Here is a 20,771-nt window from a genome sequence, read left to right on the forward strand (position 1 = left end):
GTCAAGCCCTGAAAACGCTTGTATAATTTTTACATTGTACCTTATCATATGAATGGTTATTCTCCGTACTGTTCTTGATACATTTCCTATGGCAGTGGTCAGGAGATCGTTGGTGAATAAAGAGCCTCTTTTATCGGTGATCATTTCCAATATGCTCATGACTCTAGTGTTTGATTCAGCATTGATACTGTTTGGAGAAATTAGGTGTTTGCCGCACTCAGGAGTTAAACAGTTATCTGTGCAATATGAAATACCATTATAATTAATATACCGTAATATACCGTTTATTTGCCACATTGCAGAATTAACTGAATTAAAGGACTAAATTTACAATCAATAATTAATTAAAACTACAATTACTATAAGAACAATAAAAATATCTTAATTAACTATTTACATGTTTGTATATTCACTATTGAAAGAGATAAAGCAATTGATTGTCTTGAAACTCACCTCAAGCCTCGATCATTGAAAATTTTTAGAGAAATCGAGGGATTGTCAACTTACTCTTCAGCTGTGGCAGAGCTCGACACTAACAATAGCCAACTAGTCGCAGACCAGTAGAAATTCAGTTTTGGCTAGTGGTTTTTTATTTCCACTGGCCAGTTTGGCTGGTAAACAAACTGAAATTGTTGTAACATCTAAGTTGTCACTAGCCACCAGGCTAGTAAGTTGAAAAGTCCACTTCAAGCCTTGAGTGGTGTAGCTTTAACCCTATGCTCTTAAGAGTGAGTGGCTAGTTATTTCTCTGAACTTTATCACCACTGAATCTAACAGAAAGTTCATGAGAGTAAAGGAAATGATCACCAATTCAAGACGCTCTTGATTGGTTATCAAATTCTCCTTGTCAGCACCTCAGAAGATGTATAGAAAACAGTGTAGAGAATATCTATACTAATGTTAGAGTTAAAAGATGCACGTATTTTCCCAAAGCATCTTTTCTTCCATGATCTATTTTGTAAACATTACAATAGAGAAAGATGTGACCTTGGGGCTGCAACAATTATACACATTTGCGTTCTGAGGTTTAAAGAACTTTTTTGTCAGACAGTATTAAACGTTTTTACTTATTTTAGGTTCATGAACGTGAGCAAGATTCTGACTTCTGTCTTTTAATTGTGAAAAAGTTGCTGAGAACAAACTCAAGGCATGTCAAGGTATGTTCAAATACTAGAGACAATGTAAGGCATCTAATGAAAATCTCCTATGCATCTGATTTTTTTTACCCATGCCATTCCAAGTTATTATTTTATAATCTAGAATTTGAAAATTCTACTGAAGCTGTTTTGGTAAGAGAGGCTCTCGGACTGGTAATTTCTGTATTTGGCATTAGAGATCCATGTCTCCTGAAGCATGAGGTTAAGTATGGTCAACAGTATGACCAAATTTGAAGAAATATGACTCTTTGTTCTAGCAAAATGATGCAAAGAGCAGGTGAGAATATTTGCATAGACTTTCGTATGATTGTTTTCAATTTCATTTGCAATTTTTTTTGCACAATACTGTATGTGACAGGTAAAACCAGGAAAAAGGTGAAGACATAGGCTTGTTACAATTTAACTTGTCCATGCTAATGAGTTGTTTCAATTTCTTTTGATTTGTCTTTTTTTTTTTTTTCTTTTCACAGGTTGTCCTTATGTCAGCCACTATCCAAAGTGACCTGTTCTCAATGTATTTTGCCGTCCCTGTGCGTGGCAGGGTGGAGGGTGCTCCGGTGGTTACTGTGGAAGGCAAGTCATTCCCAGTGGTAGAAAGCTATCTTGAAGATCTAGAGCTCGCCGGTATTGGGGTAAGTTAGCTCTTTAACTACCAGAAGTGATTAACATGTACATGTAACTCAAACTTATCAGGTAGAAGTTTTTATCTTGATCTAACACAGAATTCTTGTAACTAATTTATGAGGAAATAAGTAGCAGCTAGACGGAAGAATTAATAACAATCAGATCTTGGAAGTTAAAAATTAAAAATTTTTAGTTTCTCCCACACTGACCTTAATGACCTTTCTATTGGTTAAATCTTAATTTTGAGGTAGGGGCTAGAAGTGGCAACATCAGGTTTAAGGTATGCAAACTTTGCCATAAAATCAATTAAAAATACTTTGAATTTCAAGGGTCCAAAAGGTAAAAAAAAAGCTTATGAAAGGAGAATTCCATTCTGACTTTGGCGTTTGAGAGTTAAAGAAAAGATCAAACTCTAACTTCCCTTCTACAATCCCCCGAGGACCTTTTACCATTAAGTGTGTATTATCAAGGTACTAAACGTCATTTCCGTTCACAGATGATACCAGAGAACACTCTTGAAGAGCCAGGTATTAGTCAAGTGGAATATGAGCTTGCAGCTCAGTTGATTCGCTCTCTTGACAATTTAGAGGCCAACTCGGCTGATATCACAGGGTTGGTATCTTCTCTTTAGTCACATTCCTCCTCTAATTGCCTGTTTTCCAAAAATTGAAATAGTACAGAAACTGTTGAAGCTTAAGTGCCATCATTTTGAGAAGTTTTAATCTATTGGCCTTATCTACATAACTGTGCCTTTCACTGCAAATTTGGCTCTGAAAATCAGGATTCTGCTATCACAATGGGAGAATCTTAATGCTCGGAGCCAAACTTGCCAAGATGTTTCATGTTTGGGCCAAAAAAATTGACATTTTTTACCCTTGCACCCTCAATGGTGACGGACATCTTACTTCTGCTTACAACATCACCCCTGGTGAAAATGTACTTATTAAAGGTAGCTCTAGAAGTCACCAGTTAGGAACTTTTGTGTTCATGTGTGTAAAGTCATGAAAGTTTTAAACAGCAGTCTTAATGATAATATATTGTAAGTTGGTGTCAAGTAAATATTGAATATTGTCTCTAGGTCTAAACTTGCATGCAGGCATGTCTTTGCTTAGTAGTAACTTCTTTTGTTCATAAGTAAATAGATAAATTACATTGCTGTGTGGTTGCCTTGGCAGTGAAGGACAGCCCCATAGTCGTGGTTCAGTACTGATGTTTTTACCAGGTAAGTTTGATCTTGTCAGATTGAAATAAACTGCTCTGACTAAAATTTGAGGAGACTCTGATTATACTTGAAAGACTTTATCTTAGTCCATTGGTTTTGTCTCAATAATCTGTTGTGTTTTTTTTTGTTTGTTTCCTTTATCAGGTTATTTTGAGATCAAACAGATGGACCGCTTGTTGGACGATATGTTGCAAGATTGCAAGTAAGTGATTATTTAAAAAAAAAATTTGTTTTGATTCTGAAGTTGTGAATTAAAAGCCAGTAAAAGTGAAGAACAGTTCTCAAAAGATATTGTTTGCCAAATGTCAGCCATCTGTTGGTCAACAGTGGGCCAACAGCTGGCCGACAGTCAGCTGACTATGGGCCAACTGCTGACCAACAGTTTTTGTCATGTTTCAGGCCAGTTTTGGCTGACTGTCGGCCAATAGTTGCTGACCTGTCAGTGGGTTGTAAACTGAAATGATTATTAACATTTCTGTATCTATAGATTTCATTTATCTGCCATATTGAAAAGTTGTTCTAGTTCCCAATCCCCTGGTACTGTTAAGTATAGTTTCACAATGCATCGAAGGGCAATTGAAAAACTACTTTTGGCTTTGCTTATTTGCTACCACAAAATGGAGGATAGAATTTTATTTTGTGTACAGACAAGGATATAGGAAATAGGTACCAAATTTACTACTTAACAAATGGTAAACACCACAGCGTACACTATTGAGTTATGGATGCACGCGGGAGGTTGCTAAGCACGAAAGAAGCGTAAGAGTCGCTCGAGGCGATAGCCGAGAGCGACTCTAGCTTCTTGAGTGCTTAGCAAACCTCCCAAGTGCATCCATAACTCAATAGTGTACGCTGTGGTGTTTACCATTTGTTTTATAACATAACATTGATACATTGTAGCTAAAGAGTTCCCTTTTATTCAACAAATCTTACGTGACCAGAAAAACAATCGCGCGCGGAAAAATAGTCTTTGCATTTGCTTACGTCAGCAGCGTACACCCATGGGCAAATGGGGGACGCTAAATTGACCAATCAGAGCGCGCGCTTTACTTTGGTTATGTTATAAAAAATTTTGGTATGTACGGTCAGAACATGGCTTAAACAAGCTTATTTTACCATTTAAACAGAATCAAGTAGATAGGTATGAACAGTGCAATCAGTAGGTTTCTATTTAGAATCCCTGTTTTCAACTGGAAAAGTTTTGACTCTGTTTTGTAAGTATTATTTTTTGTTGCCTTTAAGACTGTTAATACTCCCTCTGCATTCCACAATTACTACTATGGAGCAAGCAGGTGTGTTTAGAAAACCTCCAGAGGGCTTCAGAAAGGTAAACAATGACGGATTCTTTTGTGGTACTGTAGATATTAGGTGCTAAACATGTGGCCACTGACACTGTCTTGAGATATCTCTGGCTTTTCCTTTTACTAATACGATATCACGGTATTGCTGAGATACCGGTAGTTCGCAAGCGATTCACTAAATGGGAATTTTTTTTTTTCTGACCAACTGACAAATGAAATGTTAGAACTTCTGAGCAACTGAACTGACTGATTGATAGATGAAGATAACTCAGTTTGGTTTTATCAGCCGAGTTAATAAAGAGTTTCTAAACCAGTCCTCATATTTTGAATGTTAGCCCTTCGTTAAACCAATGCTTAAAATATTGATATGCTATAGAAACTTTTCGCGGTGGCTAATTAACCACATCAACTCATTTGAACACCCCTCACTGATGCAGCACCGCAGTTTCTTTATAAACTTACCCCCCCTCCCCCCCTCCCCCCCTCCCCCCCTAGATGAAGAGACAGACAAGCTGACTGACTAACTGAGTGACACGCATGCACTGACCAACACACAACTGACTAATTGTCGAGTGGACTGACCGACTGATACGCTGATTAGGTGATTTACTAACTGACTGATTTAACCATGGACCAACCGACTGTTTGTTTGACCGATTAAGTGAGTGGCCAAGTAAGTGACTGATTATATCCGACTGATAGACTGTGGAATTGAGGGCCAAGGGAGTGATTTGGTGGATGGTAGATTGACCCTTGTGACTGTCTGAGGGAGCACAAGACTGGCTTTCCTAATGGCCAACAGAGAGCTATTTTGATTGATTGACTGAATGGGTTACTCCTTTTTTGACAGGTGATCTTGTCAACAAATATTGCAGAAAGCTCACTCACTGTTCCAGACATAAAATACGGTAAAATCAAAGTTTTCTTTTCTAGTCAGAGGATGAAATACATTTTTTTATCATTTATCATAAGATTTTACACCAGGTACTTCCAAACACATGGTATCACTTGACGTTCTCTTGTGCCAAACATGGTCAAACAAAAGAGAAATTTTTTAAACTGATTTGCGATGTGCTTTAGACAAGACTTGCATGTTTAGTCGGACGAAACACCAAAGATAAACGCAAAACTACTAGCGAGATACTTCGGAATGGCTCTAAACTTATCTCGAGATCCTTCGGAACGGTTCTCGAAAACCCTCTGCTCCTTAACTATAAAACTATACAATGACCATTAATTACGGATAAGACTATTCGACAAAGAGTGTCACCAGGTCGCAGACGTTTTGCGACAACAACAAAAGTTATTAGTACGTAATTGTCTTTGTTACAAGTTCCTGAAAACATTCCGCACATTTTTTGTAATCAAAGTATTTTCAACAGTTGTACTTTTTCAGATCTCATGCTGGAGAAATTTTTAACCTTCACATGCCAAGATCTTAATTACACTCTTTTCGCTTTTAAACTTCAGTTCTGACCGCCTGTTTGCTGGAAAATATATTGATATTGTAAGAACATTTGGTCAAGTCAGTTTTGGTGTACATTACTGGGTTCTTTTTGAGAAACCAGGAAATTGGTTTATGAGTAGACTTCGAGCAGTCGCTCCTTTTTGACACAGGAAAAATTAAACAGGAGAAAAAAATTGTTTTCGCGCCGCAGCTCACTCCTAGAGTTCCTTGTGGCTCTAAAACATCAATTTTTTTAACAGAGACTGTTTGTTGTCTAAAATAGGATAACAGTTCTCAAGGACATCTTAAAATGAGCATGTGTCTTGTTGCAGTGATTGACTTTTGTCTGGAGAAGAGCCTTGTCTGTGATCCAGAGACAAACTTTCAGAGTTTACGATTACACTGGGCATCCAAAGCAAACTGTACCCAGCGTAAAGGTGGGGCTGTGACTGAGGCTAATTGATGATAGTTGTGGAATTTTACATTTTCTGCTGATATCATGCTTAGTGAGGCGATACTTTTGAAAGGAGAAGAAAAGATAGAAACTTTGAAGAAGGGACAGCATTTTTATATTGATCGAACAACAAATCCTCGTAACAAATTAGCAAGGAAATGTGTTGCAGCTAGAGGGGAGAATTACAATCAGATCTTGGGATGAAAAGGGTTAACTTATTTCGCTTTTGTTTGTATTTCTTTATTAAAAGGTCGCGCTGGCCGTGTGTCGGCGGGAACGTGCTTTCGATTGGTAACCAGAGAATTCTATGAAAATGCTCTTCCAGAATTTGGTGTTCCTGAAATACAGGTTGGTAGTAAAACAGATGGTTTGTCATAGCCCTGAGCAGTGTAAACTTTTCACAAAGTTTATGTACAGACCATGAACATTCTTTGAATGTTAACAATTTTCTGGAAATAGTTATTTTTTAGGATATGCTCTTAGAGTTTTTTCAATTTTGAGAATTGCAGGGTTGTAAGGGTGCTTTGATCGGCTGCTGTTGGGATCATTTGTGTAAGACTTCAAATAAACAAATATACTTACAAGAACACAACAGGTTTAATTGCTCATAACAACAACTACCACAAAGTCGCCATCTTGGCCATGTGCTCTCTCTCTCTCTCTCTCTCTCTCTCTCTCTCTCTCTCTCTCTCTCTCTCTCTCTCTCTCTCTCTCTCTCTCTCTCTCTCTCTCTCTCTCTCTCTCTCTCTCGCGCGCGCGCGCATGCGCACTGTACAGTCGTTGCCAGTCCTTACATGTGTTCTAATGACACCGTTCTAAGTAGTTGAGGATTTCTCAGCAATGATAGTTTTAAAAACTGTTCGTTGGAAATCGTCTTTCTCTTATCAAACAAGGATTTTTCTCAAGTGCGTTAGTATGAATACTGATTTGTTTTACCTGATAATTTAAATTGGACAGGCGTATGTACCTGGATTTGTGGTTTGCTGCTTTCAAAAAGGTTTTCACTGACATCATTTTTATTCACTGACATCTTTTTTATTCCAGAGATGTCCATTGGAACAGATCGTTTTAAAAGTAAAGCTGTTAGACATAGGACCCCCCAAGGCCGTCCTAAGACTGGCAATGCAGCCCCCAGATCCAGATGATATAGAACGGACAGTCTTGCTTTTGAAACAGGTGAGATAATTACCTCTTACTAACCGAGCGCGAGGGGCTGGTACGGGGGAATTCAAGCCTGAGGTCATGACAGTGCAGACCGAGCGCTGCGAGGCCCGTAAAAAAACGACCGAGGGCTAATATTCCCCAGTACGGCTCGTCTAAAACTTTACCGCGGGCAGAGAAATAACGAGGGCCTGATCACAAGCTATCTGAGTAGCGGGAATAGAGCAGTCATTGTGTGTTCATGACTTACCACCAAACATGTTTTCCTCTTTGTAAGGTTGGTGCCCTGACCATTAAAATGAAGAGTGATACCATCAATCCATATGACGGAGAACTGACGTTTGTAGGCAAAGTGTTAGGAAGCCTGCCAATCGACATTTATCTTGGAAAGCTGTTAATATTGGGATACGTGTTTGGCTGCCTTGAAGAATGCCTTGTTATAAGTAAGGACCATCATGTGGCTCTCGTACAACCATAGTTTGATTTAGGGGTGATGTCGTAAGTAGAAATTATATGCTATTCACCGTTAGGGTTAATGTTTCTGTCTCCAAGTTCAATTGAATTCTTGATAAAAAGAAATCAGATTCATAATCCATGGATCGTGATTATCCTGTACTCGAGGAATTCAGTTTTTCTTGATAAAGGTATTTGCCTAAGTGCCTAAGTGCCTAAGTAATTAATCCATGTTCATCAATTTTTTTTTTAGGTGCTTCAATGTCTTTGCAGTCATTTTTTGCCAAGCCATTTAAAAGGGAGTTCAATGCCTATGTGTACGTACGTTTTTCTGTGTTATATAGTAACAGAAGAGCACTTTTTAAACTTCGAAAAGTCATTTACAGGACACTTTTTGCCAACAGAACCGTGTTCAACCTTGAAAGTTAGTATTGATTTTTTTAAGATTTTCAATTGTAAAGATTATTTAAAGATTGCTTCAATATGAATTTTTCTCGGAAAAATTTTTTTTTTCCATTTTCAGTAAGAAAATGGCTTGGGATGCATATTCACACAGCGACTGTATTGTAACTCTGAACGCCTACAAGGTAATGCAAATCAGTGTAATGTGTAATTGGTCTAGACAATTTGAACTGTTTGTTCTGCAGTAAATTGTACATTTTTTATATCTTTCAAATGATAAAATTCCTTGTTCTTTTTTTCCTTGATGACAGGAATGGAGCGCTCGTAAAAGACGCAAGGGATTCCCAAGGGTTCGTCAAAATGTTTTGTTTTCTCTTTAGCTTGTTCGCCTTTTTTTTTTGCAGAACTAAACAAGGCAAATTTAGAAACTTGTGACAAACCTTCCTGTTACTTGCATGAGACTGCCACTAGTGAATATGTGTTGCAGAAAATTACTGTACCAGTGTAAAATGAATGTGCAATGCGCCAGCTGTAATGTGCTTTTGATTTCGGATCTTCTTCACAGGGTGAAACAGCATGGTGTAAAGAGAACTTGATCCAGCCAGGTCGCATTAGAGAGGTACGGTCACTGCTGATGCTTCAAACGCTGATTGCCTTCGGTTTTATTAGTTCAGTTGACTGATTTTAATCGTTTTTAGGAGGGGGGTAAGTTTCTAAAGAAACTGTGGTGTTGCGTCAGTGGGAGTAACATGGTAATTTTGATTTTATCGACTGAGTTGATAATGTAGATTCAGTTGGGCACCGTAAAGAGTTTCAAAGCTGACGTTTCGATCGTTAGCCCTTCGCCATTCGCTCTTACGGAGGGCTAACCCTCTTAACGTTAGCTTTGAAACTCATTACGTTGGCCAGTTTACATTATCAACTCAGTTGTTAAACCAAAATGACCTGATTTTAAATGTTTCCTGGTTTGCTCGATTGTTGATGGCCTGGCGTGACCTGATCAACCCTCTCGAATTGGACAGAAGACATGTTATTTGGCGCGTTTATCGATTATCCTATGATTTCCAGAACATTCTTGATTAGTCCTTTAGGAAAGTTCTAGTGGTTTCGACATGAGTACGTGACGTCTATTTATAGAAACTCGAGTTGTTTACCGTAAATTCTGGAAAATTCTATGATGTAATGTTACTAAAAATAGTCGTGTTGCGTTTAGAGGAAAAGGAAGAGAAAAAGTTAAAGGAAATAAAGGAGTTGGTGAAAACAATTCATTTTAAGGTTTATCACGAAACCACGTATTGACTGAAAGCCAAATATTATCCCGTTCGGCCCTCCCTCTCAGTAAATAAGTATTTTACATATAACTTTTAAGTTTTAAACATTTTGAAATTATGTTTGAACCTAAACACGCGATGGTATTACATACATAAGACAGGCGAGCGCTGGACAACTACAAAGAAAGGTTCTATAATAAAAGAAAAATTTTTCCTGCTTTCTTCGAGTCAATTCGAGAAAGAAACAATCAATTTAAAAAACACCAATTAGTTTTCATGTCCGTTTTTGTTGTAATGTAAGTCCGCCTTAAGAATTCAAGTTCTTGGAAAGATGCAACTGACCTGTGCGAAAGTGGGGCCGGATGGCATTTTCTGGTGCGGCTCTTGTCAACTGGTCCGGCCCTACTCAAGTCACCTTATATTATGGTTTTTTATGGGAATGCGTATGTGGTACCGGAAGGGATTATATGGTAAAGCTTATTGGGTGACGTCCGTGCAAAGAGGCGACTTTCGCTGTAGATGTAGTCTCCATTTCTTTTTTTTTTATCTCTTTGGCACCCGAAACGGTCGCAGCTTGGAGGGCTGTAATGGGGGCAAATATGCAACCCCCTTAAATGACTTTTGTAAAGTAAATAGTGTGTCAGGGTTTATATTCAAGATTTTCAATGGATTTGTAGTTTCTTTTCAGCTTTCTGTTGAGTTTGTAACTTAAGTAGCGATAATTGGTGAGGTTCGTCAATTGCTGGCTCTGCTGTTTGAAGGCCTGATTACATATTCTTATCTTTAGGTAGAAGAACTCATTACTGAGTTGACTAACAGACTCAAGGATCTGAATCTCAGAACAAACCAACCTCTCCATCAGAAGTAAGTTGCAATTTTGAAATTCTTTTGTACTAATTTAACAAAAGTTGTTGATATGTTGAGGCGCAAGTGCTGGTCTGACAAGTTGATTTTTCGTTCACAGGGCGAGCAATTCTGATGAGTCTCTTCTCATTTTGAAGGTTGGTTTGCTTCGTTTGAGTTCAATTCCACATCAGTATGCATATTCTCCATACTGTTTTTTAGATGTTTCTTAAGATGCTGACATGGAGAATTTGTTTTCCAATCAAGAGCTTCTCTATTCCATGATCATTTCCTGAATTCTCGTGACCTTAATGTGTGATTCAGGGGTGATTTTGTCAGGAGAAATTAGACACTAGTCACTTTGAAAAGTGGGTTAATTGCATTTTTTTCGTTCCTCGACAGCTTGTGATCTGTGGAGCTTTTTACCCAAACTACTTCGCTTCAAGTGATATTGATGAAGCTGACGTAATGAAGGTGATGTCTGGCCATGATCCTTTTACAACAGTGATGGTATGTAACATAATATGTACGAATATAGTGCCGGCCCAAGCTGTGCCCCATTTGAGTGGAAATTGCTCCTACTCGGTGCTAATGATCAAAACGTCAGCTCTTAATTGGAGCAAATTTTAAGTAAGCGTTAAAGTAATCCAGGGCCGGGTTGTTCAAAGCTGGGTTAAGTTAACCCAGGGTTAGCGTGAAATTTGGTTTCAGGTCTGAAAGCTTTAGGAGAAAGTTCAGTTTAATTATTTTGTGTCTACAATTTGATGATCGGATGCTCTAAAAAGAACAGGGGTAATTATCTCATAAAGGTTCTTGAATAGAGAAATAAGGAAACCTGAATCAAAATTTAACCCTGGATTAGTGCTAATCGGCCTTCGAACAACTGGACCCAGGAGTGTATTGATTTTGCTTTAAATTGCTCTGTGATTGGTCCAAAAAACTTGCGCCACTCTCTAAACCAATCAGATGCAAAGCGAAAACCAATCACAACTTGGTCGGCCGCGTTTTCCCGCGCAAAACCAAAACCAACGTAATCACCAAACTGCCGAAAGCGCGGGAAAACACGGGCGACCAAGTGTCGGACACTCAGTCGAAAAGGCCTCTATTCACCACAGCGATTTACTTGTCTCCAAAAACATTACACGTGTAGTTGATAACCAACTGCTAGTGACCTTGTTCATTTATTTCAAAACTAGCCCTCGTATAATCATTTTCCTTGGCTGGTTGTATAAACGCCTATTTGGTTGCCCATTCTTACAAATGTTTATTTGCACTTTCCTGCAAACAGCAGTTCCTGGCGGATGTACTCAATAAAATTACTTTTCAGGTCAGGAATATGCCTCCCCATGGTGCGCTGTACAGGTCACAGATTGCTAGGTTGTTCAGATCGTGCGGCAAAGGAAAAGCTCTTTATTTTGAAGATACCAGGTTGTTAATGAAAACTGTAAAGAATTAAAAAAAATTTGGAAGTTTGTTGTTGTTTTGATATGTACGTATCTTATTTCAATTTTAGTTACTTGAATGATTATCTTTGTGTTGAAATTCAGAGCTTATATCGAGTTTGAGAGAACAAGGGTCACTGATTCACACACAGTTCTTCCTGCTGTCTATAAGGCCATTAAAATGAGGTGAGGCTCATTCAGTTCCTGTAGAAGAATAGATACAGGCGCCCAGTGAACAACGGCGCGAAAATTGGGTAATCTTGTACGCAATTCATAGTAATTGTGTTCGTTTTCAACACCTTACAAGAGTAACTAAAACACAATAGAGTTAACTTAAGATAAACTAAACCGTTTCGATGTCTGGCCTTCTTCTTTGCAGGCACTTACGAATGCCCCTCAATCTTTTTATATCTGAAGACAAAAGTAAAGAAATGGACATGCTGATGGAAAGGAGAAATGCTTACGAAGAAGCAAACGCGGAAACACGAAAACTTAAAACAAACAGGTCAGTTCACAGTCTTTGCTCTCTTTCAAATAAGCAAATGGCTCCATGTAAAATTAGCACTGACCAAAATCCTATATTCAGGCATTTTTTTTTCTTTGGTTAAAAATAGATGAATGATACCTCGTGTCCTACCAAGGTTCTAAAATTTGGAACTCTCTTCCTGTTTCAGTCACTCGTTCGTCAAGTCTTCTTTGCTTCAAGATGAAAATGCTAGAGATTTTTACTAAAATAATCGCTGAATTGGCCGAACCGCAGATTCACAGCACTCTTTTTTTTTAATGTATCGTTGTAAGTGAGGTGGCTTCTCTCCTAAGCCTGGGCTGGGCTGTTCAAAGCTGGGTTAAGGTGAAATCTGATTTTAGATCTGAAAGTTTTAAAAGAAAATTCAGTCTACTAATTTTTGTCTAAAATTTCATGACTGGATGTCCTTCAAAGACTAGAGGAAATTATCCGAGAAAGGCTTTTGAACAAAGGGACAAAAAGAATACCGGATTAAAATTTAACCCTGGGTTGGTGCTAAACGGTCTTTGAACAAATGGGCCTCTAGACTGGTGGTTTCTTGAGATCTCCACGCATCATAATCGTAATACTGCAAATTTATTTATCGTTATTGTTGAAAAAAAAGGCAAGTAAATGATAATGATGATGATGATATGTCTCGGCTTCTTGACAAACTCCTATTTCTATCGTTTTTTTCTCAGGGTTGCTACAAATCTATCAGCAAGAGGCGCTGGAAGTGTGACTCGCGTTCAAGAACCACAGCAGGTGCTGTCCACACACCTTGGCTTATACTGTACTTAGCCTTCGCCTGGCGGGAAGTACTTGGGTCAATGTTTTCTGGGAGATGCCGCTGGCCTGCCAGAACCCTAACCCCCCATTATGGTCTTTTCTGTGGTTAATTGTAGATCCCATCTTAGTCACTTTTGGTGATACTGCAAAAACTTTTGTAGCGGATCTTCCCATTTTTAAATCCCTACTTACCAGAATTTTTCCCCCATCCCCCTAAAATCCCGGAAATGTGCGACCCATTCTTACTGGGAACTCTAAAAGAAATGTAACCCACAAAAGGCAGTCCAGCCGTGAGTGCATTACCAACTGATAGTAACTGAATCACTTTATTCAGGTGTGGCTTCAACTCGTTTCTAGCCTACATATTGTGTACTTTCAGTTAATTGTTAGAAAAAAAATTACATCAACTGTACATGCTGATAAGAAATGACCACTTTGAAGCCACTTTTATAGTTAGTACTCGGCGATGACCTTATCTAAGTGGTTTAGATTCAAACCACCAGGAGGGGGAAGTGACGAGGTCTGGGACCGAGAAACGATGATCACGCAAGTTGCAAAGCGGTTTAACGTAGAACTTTTTTTCATCTTCTTGTTCTCTTTTCTGACTCAACAGGTTGAGCTCCCTCGAACTGGCTACCTGGAAATCATAACTTCAGTGGTAGGACTTTTATACCATTCCGAATGAGGACAGACTTGTATGCAACGTGCAGTGTTATTATCTCAGTGTTATCGGTGTCATTTTGTCATGAGACGGACACTCCTTCAAGCAATACCGTAGGGGTCGGACCCCCCAGTGTGGTTTGTAGTGGGGAGGTTTAATACATGGCTGTGCAATTCTGGTGTACTCTTCAGTATTGTTGTACATCGTAAAATAGCGTTTTGTCCAGTTTACATCCTTTGTTTCTTGTGATGTTGGGAAGTGATACAACGTTTTTAACATGTTTTTCAGGTAATAGATGCTGGTCACTTCTGGGCTCAGAAACCCGACAGACAATCCGCTATGCAGCTTCAAATGTTGCAAAATCATATCAACATGTATGATGGCAGGAACTTACGGGTATGGAGTGATTTGAATCGATGTTCTCCTTGTAATAAAAACTACAACGAAATTGTCGGACCTGATTGGTTATTACCAGCCCGATTTGAACACTGGTAGGACAGTGTAGGCGTCATGCTTGTAATTGGACGGTATAACAGGACAATTGACACGTCATGCCTGTGTTAGTGGACAGTGTGCATCATGTGCGCGCGCTGTTGTCGCGCGTTTCACCGAGTTACTGTTGTTTTTCCTTTAAAAACGTATAACCGATGTTTAGATTTTCCTCAAATTATGTTATTCGTTTGAATTATTGGTAACAGGACTTTGTGTCGTTCAATTCTGTCTGCAATCATACTTGTGATTAACAAATCGAACTCCCGCTTCGTGGTCGTCCGGTTTTGTTAATCACTCGCATGATTACAGACCCAATTGGACTCCATTCAGTCCTATAATCGTTATTAATAACAGTACATCATCTAGTAACACAGGTAACGAGAATAGTTTGCTTCCGAACAGTTGCAGGAGTATTCCTCGGTGCCATAGGAGAACGAGTCACCTGTGTTGTTGTCGACGATATGTGACTTGTGTGGTAACAACGTTTTTCTTTCTGTTATTATTATCTCTAGCATGTTGACCAAAAGAGTCTCTATGTTGGTATGCTGTGCCTTGCTATATATGCTGAAGACGAATTGTTTTACCGAGCGAGAGTTCTGGCCTTGAACAGCCCGGATATACCCAAAAACTGTGTGGAGGTCAGAACTGTTTGTACTCATGGCATTATGTAGATAATTTAGAGCGCACTCTACCATTACGGCTCCTTTTAATGGTGCCATGCTTAGAAACCTCGCATCTTGTAAAGCTTGACAAATGTATGGTGTTAAAGAAGATTTGTTCAAATATCACTCGTTTTCCCGCCCTTTTTTGGCTTTGCCACTGAGTACCTTGGGCTTCGGTACTCTTTTTTTTCCTACAGCTGTCATCTTGGTTTTGGTATATTTTGAGCTCGAAATATACCATTTTATTTGACGAATTATTCCTGCTTATTCAACTGTTCTGGTGTCGAGAACATATGATGCCACAGAAAATTGCCACTGATTGTGCTTTCTAGAACTTAAAAAATATAAATTTACCTGGATAATTAGTTCTAATATGAAAGCTGTTATTAAAAATTCAACCAAGTTTGATAGACAGAGTTAGTATATACTAAAACAGTGGATAGCGCTGAAGAAGCGCTCAGATTGGCTATACCCAAACTCTTAATATCCTTTGCTATTCACCTCCGAGATACGCGTGTGGGATATGCGCCCGAAAATACTGCAATCGTTGCCGTAATAAATGAGTTAAAACCATCTTTTTGTGCCATATTATCTCACTTTTTTATAATGTTCTAAAACAATTATTTACCTCGCCACTTCTCAGCTCAGTAAATATCCACCGTTAGCCATCTCCGTCTCGGTGAATAGTTTTTACTTGTAGACTTTGTCTTAATAGTAACTGAGCATGTGCTAACTCAAGATCTGCTGATTTTGACCTTTGTCCCTAGGTCTTTTACGTGGACTTTGGAAACATAGCGGTGGCGAGAACCAGTCATCTGAGACGGATGCAGCAAGAGTTTCAGAATCTTCCATTTCAGGTTTGCAGTTTCTACTTTGTTCTCTGTGTCCTTACGGAGAAAGACTTACAATGGGGGAAAAACTCTCCCTTTAGCCCGGAAGCGCGGGAAAAATTCTCCCTTTAGCCCGGAAGCGCGGGGAAACCGCGAGTGACCAACGTGGGATTGGTTTTGGTTTTGAATCTGATTGGTTGAGAAAGTGGCGTGAGTTTTCTGGACCAATCACAAAACAAAATAAAGGAAAAACAAAGCAACCTGGGATGGCTTTCGATACTCGATTGAAAGTTGCTGTAGCAGTACTCTTAGTTGTACATGCTATGGAAACTGATGTAACTTCTGGCTGAGGAGCAGGGATGGCACACTGGTGAGAGCACTCACCTCCCACTGCTGTGGCCTGGGTTCGATTCCCGGACCTGGTGTCACATGTGGGTTGAGTTTGTTGTTGGTTCTCGTCCTTGCTTCGAAGGTTTTTCTCCGGGTCCTCCGGTCTTCCTCGCTTCGCAAAAACCAACATTCCAAATTCCAATTCACTCTGGAAACAGTGAACAAGAAGATCCACCCAGTGGAATGTCCATTGATAAATTATATGTTGTTATTATTATTATTATTATTATTATTATTATTATTATTATTATTGTTGTTATTATTATTGTTGTTGTTGTTGTTGTTGTTATTGTTATTGTTATTGTTATTGTTATTGTTATTATTATTATTATTATTAGCAGCAGCAGCAGCAGCAGCCACCGCCACTTGATTGGTGTGATTTGTGTGATTTGTATGATCCGCTGCCGGGTCTATAAGTCGCTCACCCATTCACATATTTTTATTATTTGTGTTTGATACCCTTTTGCACAGGCATTTGAGTGTAGATTATGTGAAGTAGGACCTTTACCTTCTCCTCACAGTCCAGTGGGAACGTGGTCTCCCAGAGCCACTCAGCGATTTATTCAGCTGACAGAAAATAGAAAGCTGGTTGCCAAGGTACAATCCCTGTTTTAAGTGTATTTCTTTTTAAATTCTCATTAGTTATACAAAATTGCAATACTGAATCGGTGTGTGCTCTAAAGGTTGTGATGGTGAGTAACCATGGTAACCATGTCTTCCGACGCTTACATCCGTCCTGCTGCTCCTCTAGTACCAATTGTCCTTTTCCTCGTTTCTCGCCCGAAAGGTATTAGGGGAAAGGAGCGGGGCCATGACTGAATAATGGAGGATAGACAGATAGTGGTAGAAAGGTGTGAAGATGCGACAGAGACCACATAACCATTGATTAGTCTGTAATTTCGAAAACCTTTTTTTTGGGGGGGTGGGGGGGGCATCCACTCCAGACCAATGAGCATTCATTCAAAAATCTTTCCATCAATGATGGTAGTTTTAGAGTTTCGTCATCGGAAACTACCGCTGAGGTGCGCAGCGCATCTCACCAAGAGGGATAACCATTCATTCCTTTTTAAACTTCTGTATTTACTCGAGTAAACGCCATGGCACTTCTTTAATTTTTCGCACCTCAAATGTGGGGCTTATTCGAGGGCGACGCCGATTCGAAAATTGGACACTCCGAAGAATTTTTCTATATTTGATCTGACGGTAAATTTTCTATCAGTTGTAGATTTTTAACGTAACTGAAATGGGCGTGGTTTGTTAGTCACCATTTGTATATTCAGGTAGTTTTTAATTACATAACCAGTGGTGTCTTCACTCAGTTTTGATGTCACTGACCTTTTGTTGCAGTGTGGGAGGTTATGCCTATGAATAAGTACATTGATACATGCTCCAAACAGCTCGGACCTCCACGCTTACTATCGTTTCTGTCTCTAATGCGGTGCTCATTCGAGGGTGGCGCTTACTCGAGCAAGAGCGGTATCTTCATCACTTTGAACAGAGTGTAGAGCTTGAGCTTCGTGCTTTATTCTGTTTGCCCAATAGAACAAAGCAATCCATGTCTCGTTTTCATTGTTACACTGTTTTTACAGGTGTATTCGCTGTTCAAAAATGTCCTAATTGTTGATTTGTACGACACAAGCACCGAGGAAGACGTACACATAAATCAAAAGCTCGTCGAAGAAGGGTTTGCACAATTTGAGGAGGAGTCTCGAGCTTCTAAGGTAAACAAAAACAACAACAACAGCAGCAGCAATTACAGGGAACAATGACAACAAAAATAAGTGCTGTTACAGGGCACAAGATTTTAAATTTTAGCTCCTTTCCGAAACGGCTTTGCATCAGACGTTTTAACGTGACGTCGCGGCGGCCATATTTGATTGCCAAGACAGATAAATGGCGTCCATGTTGATCTACTGGGTCATTGCTGAACTCTTTTCTTATGTTTACCATTTTATAGACACCTCTGGGTGATCTTTTTCTCATTATAAATGCTCTCTTTGCTAGCTTGCTCATCAAAGTTCTTTGTCTGGAGAGACCTTGCCTCCTGAGGATAACACCGCCTGGATTGACTCACTGGTCGAACAAAACGATGAAGTTGATGAAAGGTTTGCCACCAAGGTAATCGTATAGTACTACTATATCTTCAACGAGTCGCGTGCTCAGCACATATGCTTTGCCTCTAGTGAAAAGATGGATGACGGGGTTCGGCAGATTGTTTAAACTTTGCTTTCGTTCGTTTCCACAAAATTGAGATTCAGAAAACTCCTCATCTTATCTCCAGGTTCACTGTGTTGTGTGTTTAAAGAGGGCACTCGATTCTCACGCATCAGTATGCATATTCTCCATACTATTCTCAAACATTTCCTATGGTGCTGATAAGGAGAATTTGTTGAACAATCAAGAGCTTTATTAGTTGATCATTTCCTTTATTCTCAGGAGCTAAGTGTGGGATTCAGGGATGGTAATGTTTGGAGAAATTACGGTAGATGCTAAACCCTCTTAAGGCTCAAAGGCTTAATAGTTACCGAAGATTTGTCAGGGAAACTTGACGATATACTGGGAGGTTACTTGAGAGGGACTTTACCAGCTTGTCATCCAGGGGTCAGAAGTAGTGGTACTTGTAATTGGGTGATGCCAGCGAAACCGGATTGAGCTCCAATACACTAGCTTTTAAGCTCAAGTTCAAGGGCGACCCTCTTAATTCAGTTTGGTTTAGAACGCACATGAATTGAAAAACTTTAGAATTTTAGAAGCCTCTTGGTTTTGAAAGCTTGGTAAGTTTTCATCGTGTTTCGTTTGCACAGGTGATGCTGCGTGGGCCCGAGAGCCCCATTGAAATGAGTTTCTACAGCATAACCAATATTGGGCGACTAAAGTAAGGAGTTTGGTCATCTTGTGTGTTTTTCAAGCCTTTTTTCGTTTGGTATTCTTACCTCTCCATTTCTTACACTCACCAGGTCTGTGAGAATTGAGCAAAACTCGGTGAACAGTATCATCCTGAAAGACCAACCCCAGGACCCTCATCAAAGGTTTTTAGTCGCGGCTAAAATTGGTATAAATGCGACCGGATCTACCGTGGTTGCAAGGTAAATTACCTGTGACATCATTTTCGCGGAGTTGCCCGATTTAAGAATGCTATGTAATAATTCTTAGAAATTACTCTATGCTGCACGATGACGAGATCCATATTTTGCTATTTATGGATACTTGACAATTGACATAATTTAATGAACCCCTTGCATAAATATCATTTTTCCCCAACACAGCGGCAAAGCGAGTGTGCATGCTTGTAACGGACGAGAAACTTTACGCGCGTAAAGGAATGGGAACGAGATTAAGACGGCATTTTAAAACAATTCCCATCGTTTGTTTTCATTTTGTGTGGAAATAGCCTGCGTGCAGCCGAACGAAAACCCCGGTTTTATTCGTCTGCGAATCAGCGACAAATATCTTGTTCTGGAGTACCGAGATTCGAGTACTTCGTTTCGATTGGTTGTTCCTTACGAGGGCGCTCATTGGCTGAAAATCACTCGCACCAGGTTGCCTCATATGCCATGTTTGTTTTCCCGGGCAAGTCTTAGCACGAGCGCTCGAATGTTTTAATGGGACGCGTATGTATAGTTTGTTCGAAGAATATGATAAATCACCAGGAAAGATATCTAGTAAAAGGGAGAGGTAAATTCAATGTAGCTCAAGAACTATTGAGTCTCAAATTCACTCGCGAAAATCCTTGCGAGCACATTTGCAAGTCATGCCTGGCTTTGTTGAAAAAGCGAAGAGGACTTGTTGAGAACCTATCTAAAATTGAGAAGGAGTTACAAGAATTGTTTGATAGGCCAGCTTCTACTATCAATGAACATCCTGAACTAAAGAGAAGTGGTCCTACCGTGACAAATGAGGGTTCAACACCGAAGAAGGGCCGCTTGGATGATTAACAAGTACCTTCGACTCCACACTCGAACAAGCAGCTAACTTCACAACAATCGCGGTACTCTGCCAAAGAACCAGTTGAGCTACCATCAATAGCTGCAATTGATAATTCTTCACCAAATAAGAGCCATTTTGAGGAAGAATGTACCTCAATCTTAACGTCGACACCTCAAGCGTAAGGATATTCCAGCGTGTCTTCGAGACAACAACAAACGCATGAATCTAACCAAGAATTTGACGAATTATCTCCGATTGCTGCCAAACGGCCACTGCTGAAAGAGAAACACAATGTAGACGTTCATGTGAAGGTTCAATGACCATCCAAAGAAAAAGTACGAAGACTTCCTGAAGATTTAGAGTCACTTGGCAAAATGCGAAGTACTGATATTAGTACCCAGATCTCCATACGCCAGAACAAGATATTTGTCGCTGATTCGCAGACGAATAAAACCGGGGTTTTCGTTCGGCTGCACGCAGGCTATGTGGAAAAGTTCAAAACAAAAAAGAAAAGGTTGCCGTTTTCAGGAAAGCTTTTGTCGAACCTCTTCTGTCACATTTCTCAATCAACAACAGATAATGTTGCAGTATCAGGTGTGAATTTAGGGACTGAAGTAGAATATCCGTAATATCGTTAAGAAGTTCGTAGCGAATGCTATCGCTTTAGCTGTCAGGAAAATTTTAAACAGCTTACGATCAACTGTAATTGTTTAAAAAAAAATAAAAAAAAACGCTACT

The 20,771-nt window shown here is 39.5% G+C and overlaps 1 protein-coding gene across 1 annotated transcript in view; it reads left to right on the top strand.

Moving 5' to 3' along the window:
• LOC111336720 (ATP-dependent RNA helicase TDRD9) overlaps positions 1-20,771 on the top strand; it is a 30,279-nt gene that overhangs the window by 4,939 nt on the left and 4,569 nt on the right. The window contains exons 4-34 of the mRNA XM_088726090.1: positions 1,077-1,157; positions 1,628-1,789; positions 2,278-2,393; positions 2,957-3,003; positions 3,148-3,205; positions 4,246-4,330; positions 5,155-5,212; positions 6,084-6,188; positions 6,456-6,553; positions 7,250-7,381; positions 7,644-7,809; positions 8,073-8,136; positions 8,343-8,406; positions 8,533-8,571; positions 8,787-8,840; positions 10,280-10,356; positions 10,457-10,493; positions 10,738-10,845; positions 11,663-11,763; positions 11,883-11,963; positions 12,157-12,282; positions 12,984-13,047; positions 13,685-13,729; positions 14,021-14,128; positions 14,737-14,862; positions 15,654-15,743; positions 16,578-16,703; positions 17,696-17,827; positions 18,111-18,224; positions 18,911-18,981; positions 19,064-19,192. Of these exons, the coding sequence (XP_088582216.1) occupies positions 1,077-1,157; positions 1,628-1,789; positions 2,278-2,393; positions 2,957-3,003; positions 3,148-3,205; positions 4,246-4,330; positions 5,155-5,212; positions 6,084-6,188; positions 6,456-6,553; positions 7,250-7,381; positions 7,644-7,809; positions 8,073-8,136; positions 8,343-8,406; positions 8,533-8,571; positions 8,787-8,840; positions 10,280-10,356; positions 10,457-10,493; positions 10,738-10,845; positions 11,663-11,763; positions 11,883-11,963; positions 12,157-12,282; positions 12,984-13,047; positions 13,685-13,729; positions 14,021-14,128; positions 14,737-14,862; positions 15,654-15,743; positions 16,578-16,703; positions 17,696-17,827; positions 18,111-18,224; positions 18,911-18,981; positions 19,064-19,192 (2,864 nt within the window). The remainder of the gene's footprint in view (positions 1-1,076; positions 1,158-1,627; positions 1,790-2,277; positions 2,394-2,956; positions 3,004-3,147; positions 3,206-4,245; positions 4,331-5,154; positions 5,213-6,083; positions 6,189-6,455; positions 6,554-7,249; positions 7,382-7,643; positions 7,810-8,072; positions 8,137-8,342; positions 8,407-8,532; positions 8,572-8,786; positions 8,841-10,279; positions 10,357-10,456; positions 10,494-10,737; positions 10,846-11,662; positions 11,764-11,882; positions 11,964-12,156; positions 12,283-12,983; positions 13,048-13,684; positions 13,730-14,020; positions 14,129-14,736; positions 14,863-15,653; positions 15,744-16,577; positions 16,704-17,695; positions 17,828-18,110; positions 18,225-18,910; positions 18,982-19,063; positions 19,193-20,771) is intronic.

The sequence above is a fragment of the Stylophora pistillata genome, chromosome 6 (genome assembly GCF_964205215.1).
Source record: "Stylophora pistillata chromosome 6, jaStyPist1.2, whole genome shotgun sequence".
Classification (NCBI taxonomy): Eukaryota; Metazoa; Cnidaria; class Anthozoa; order Scleractinia; family Pocilloporidae; genus Stylophora; species Stylophora pistillata.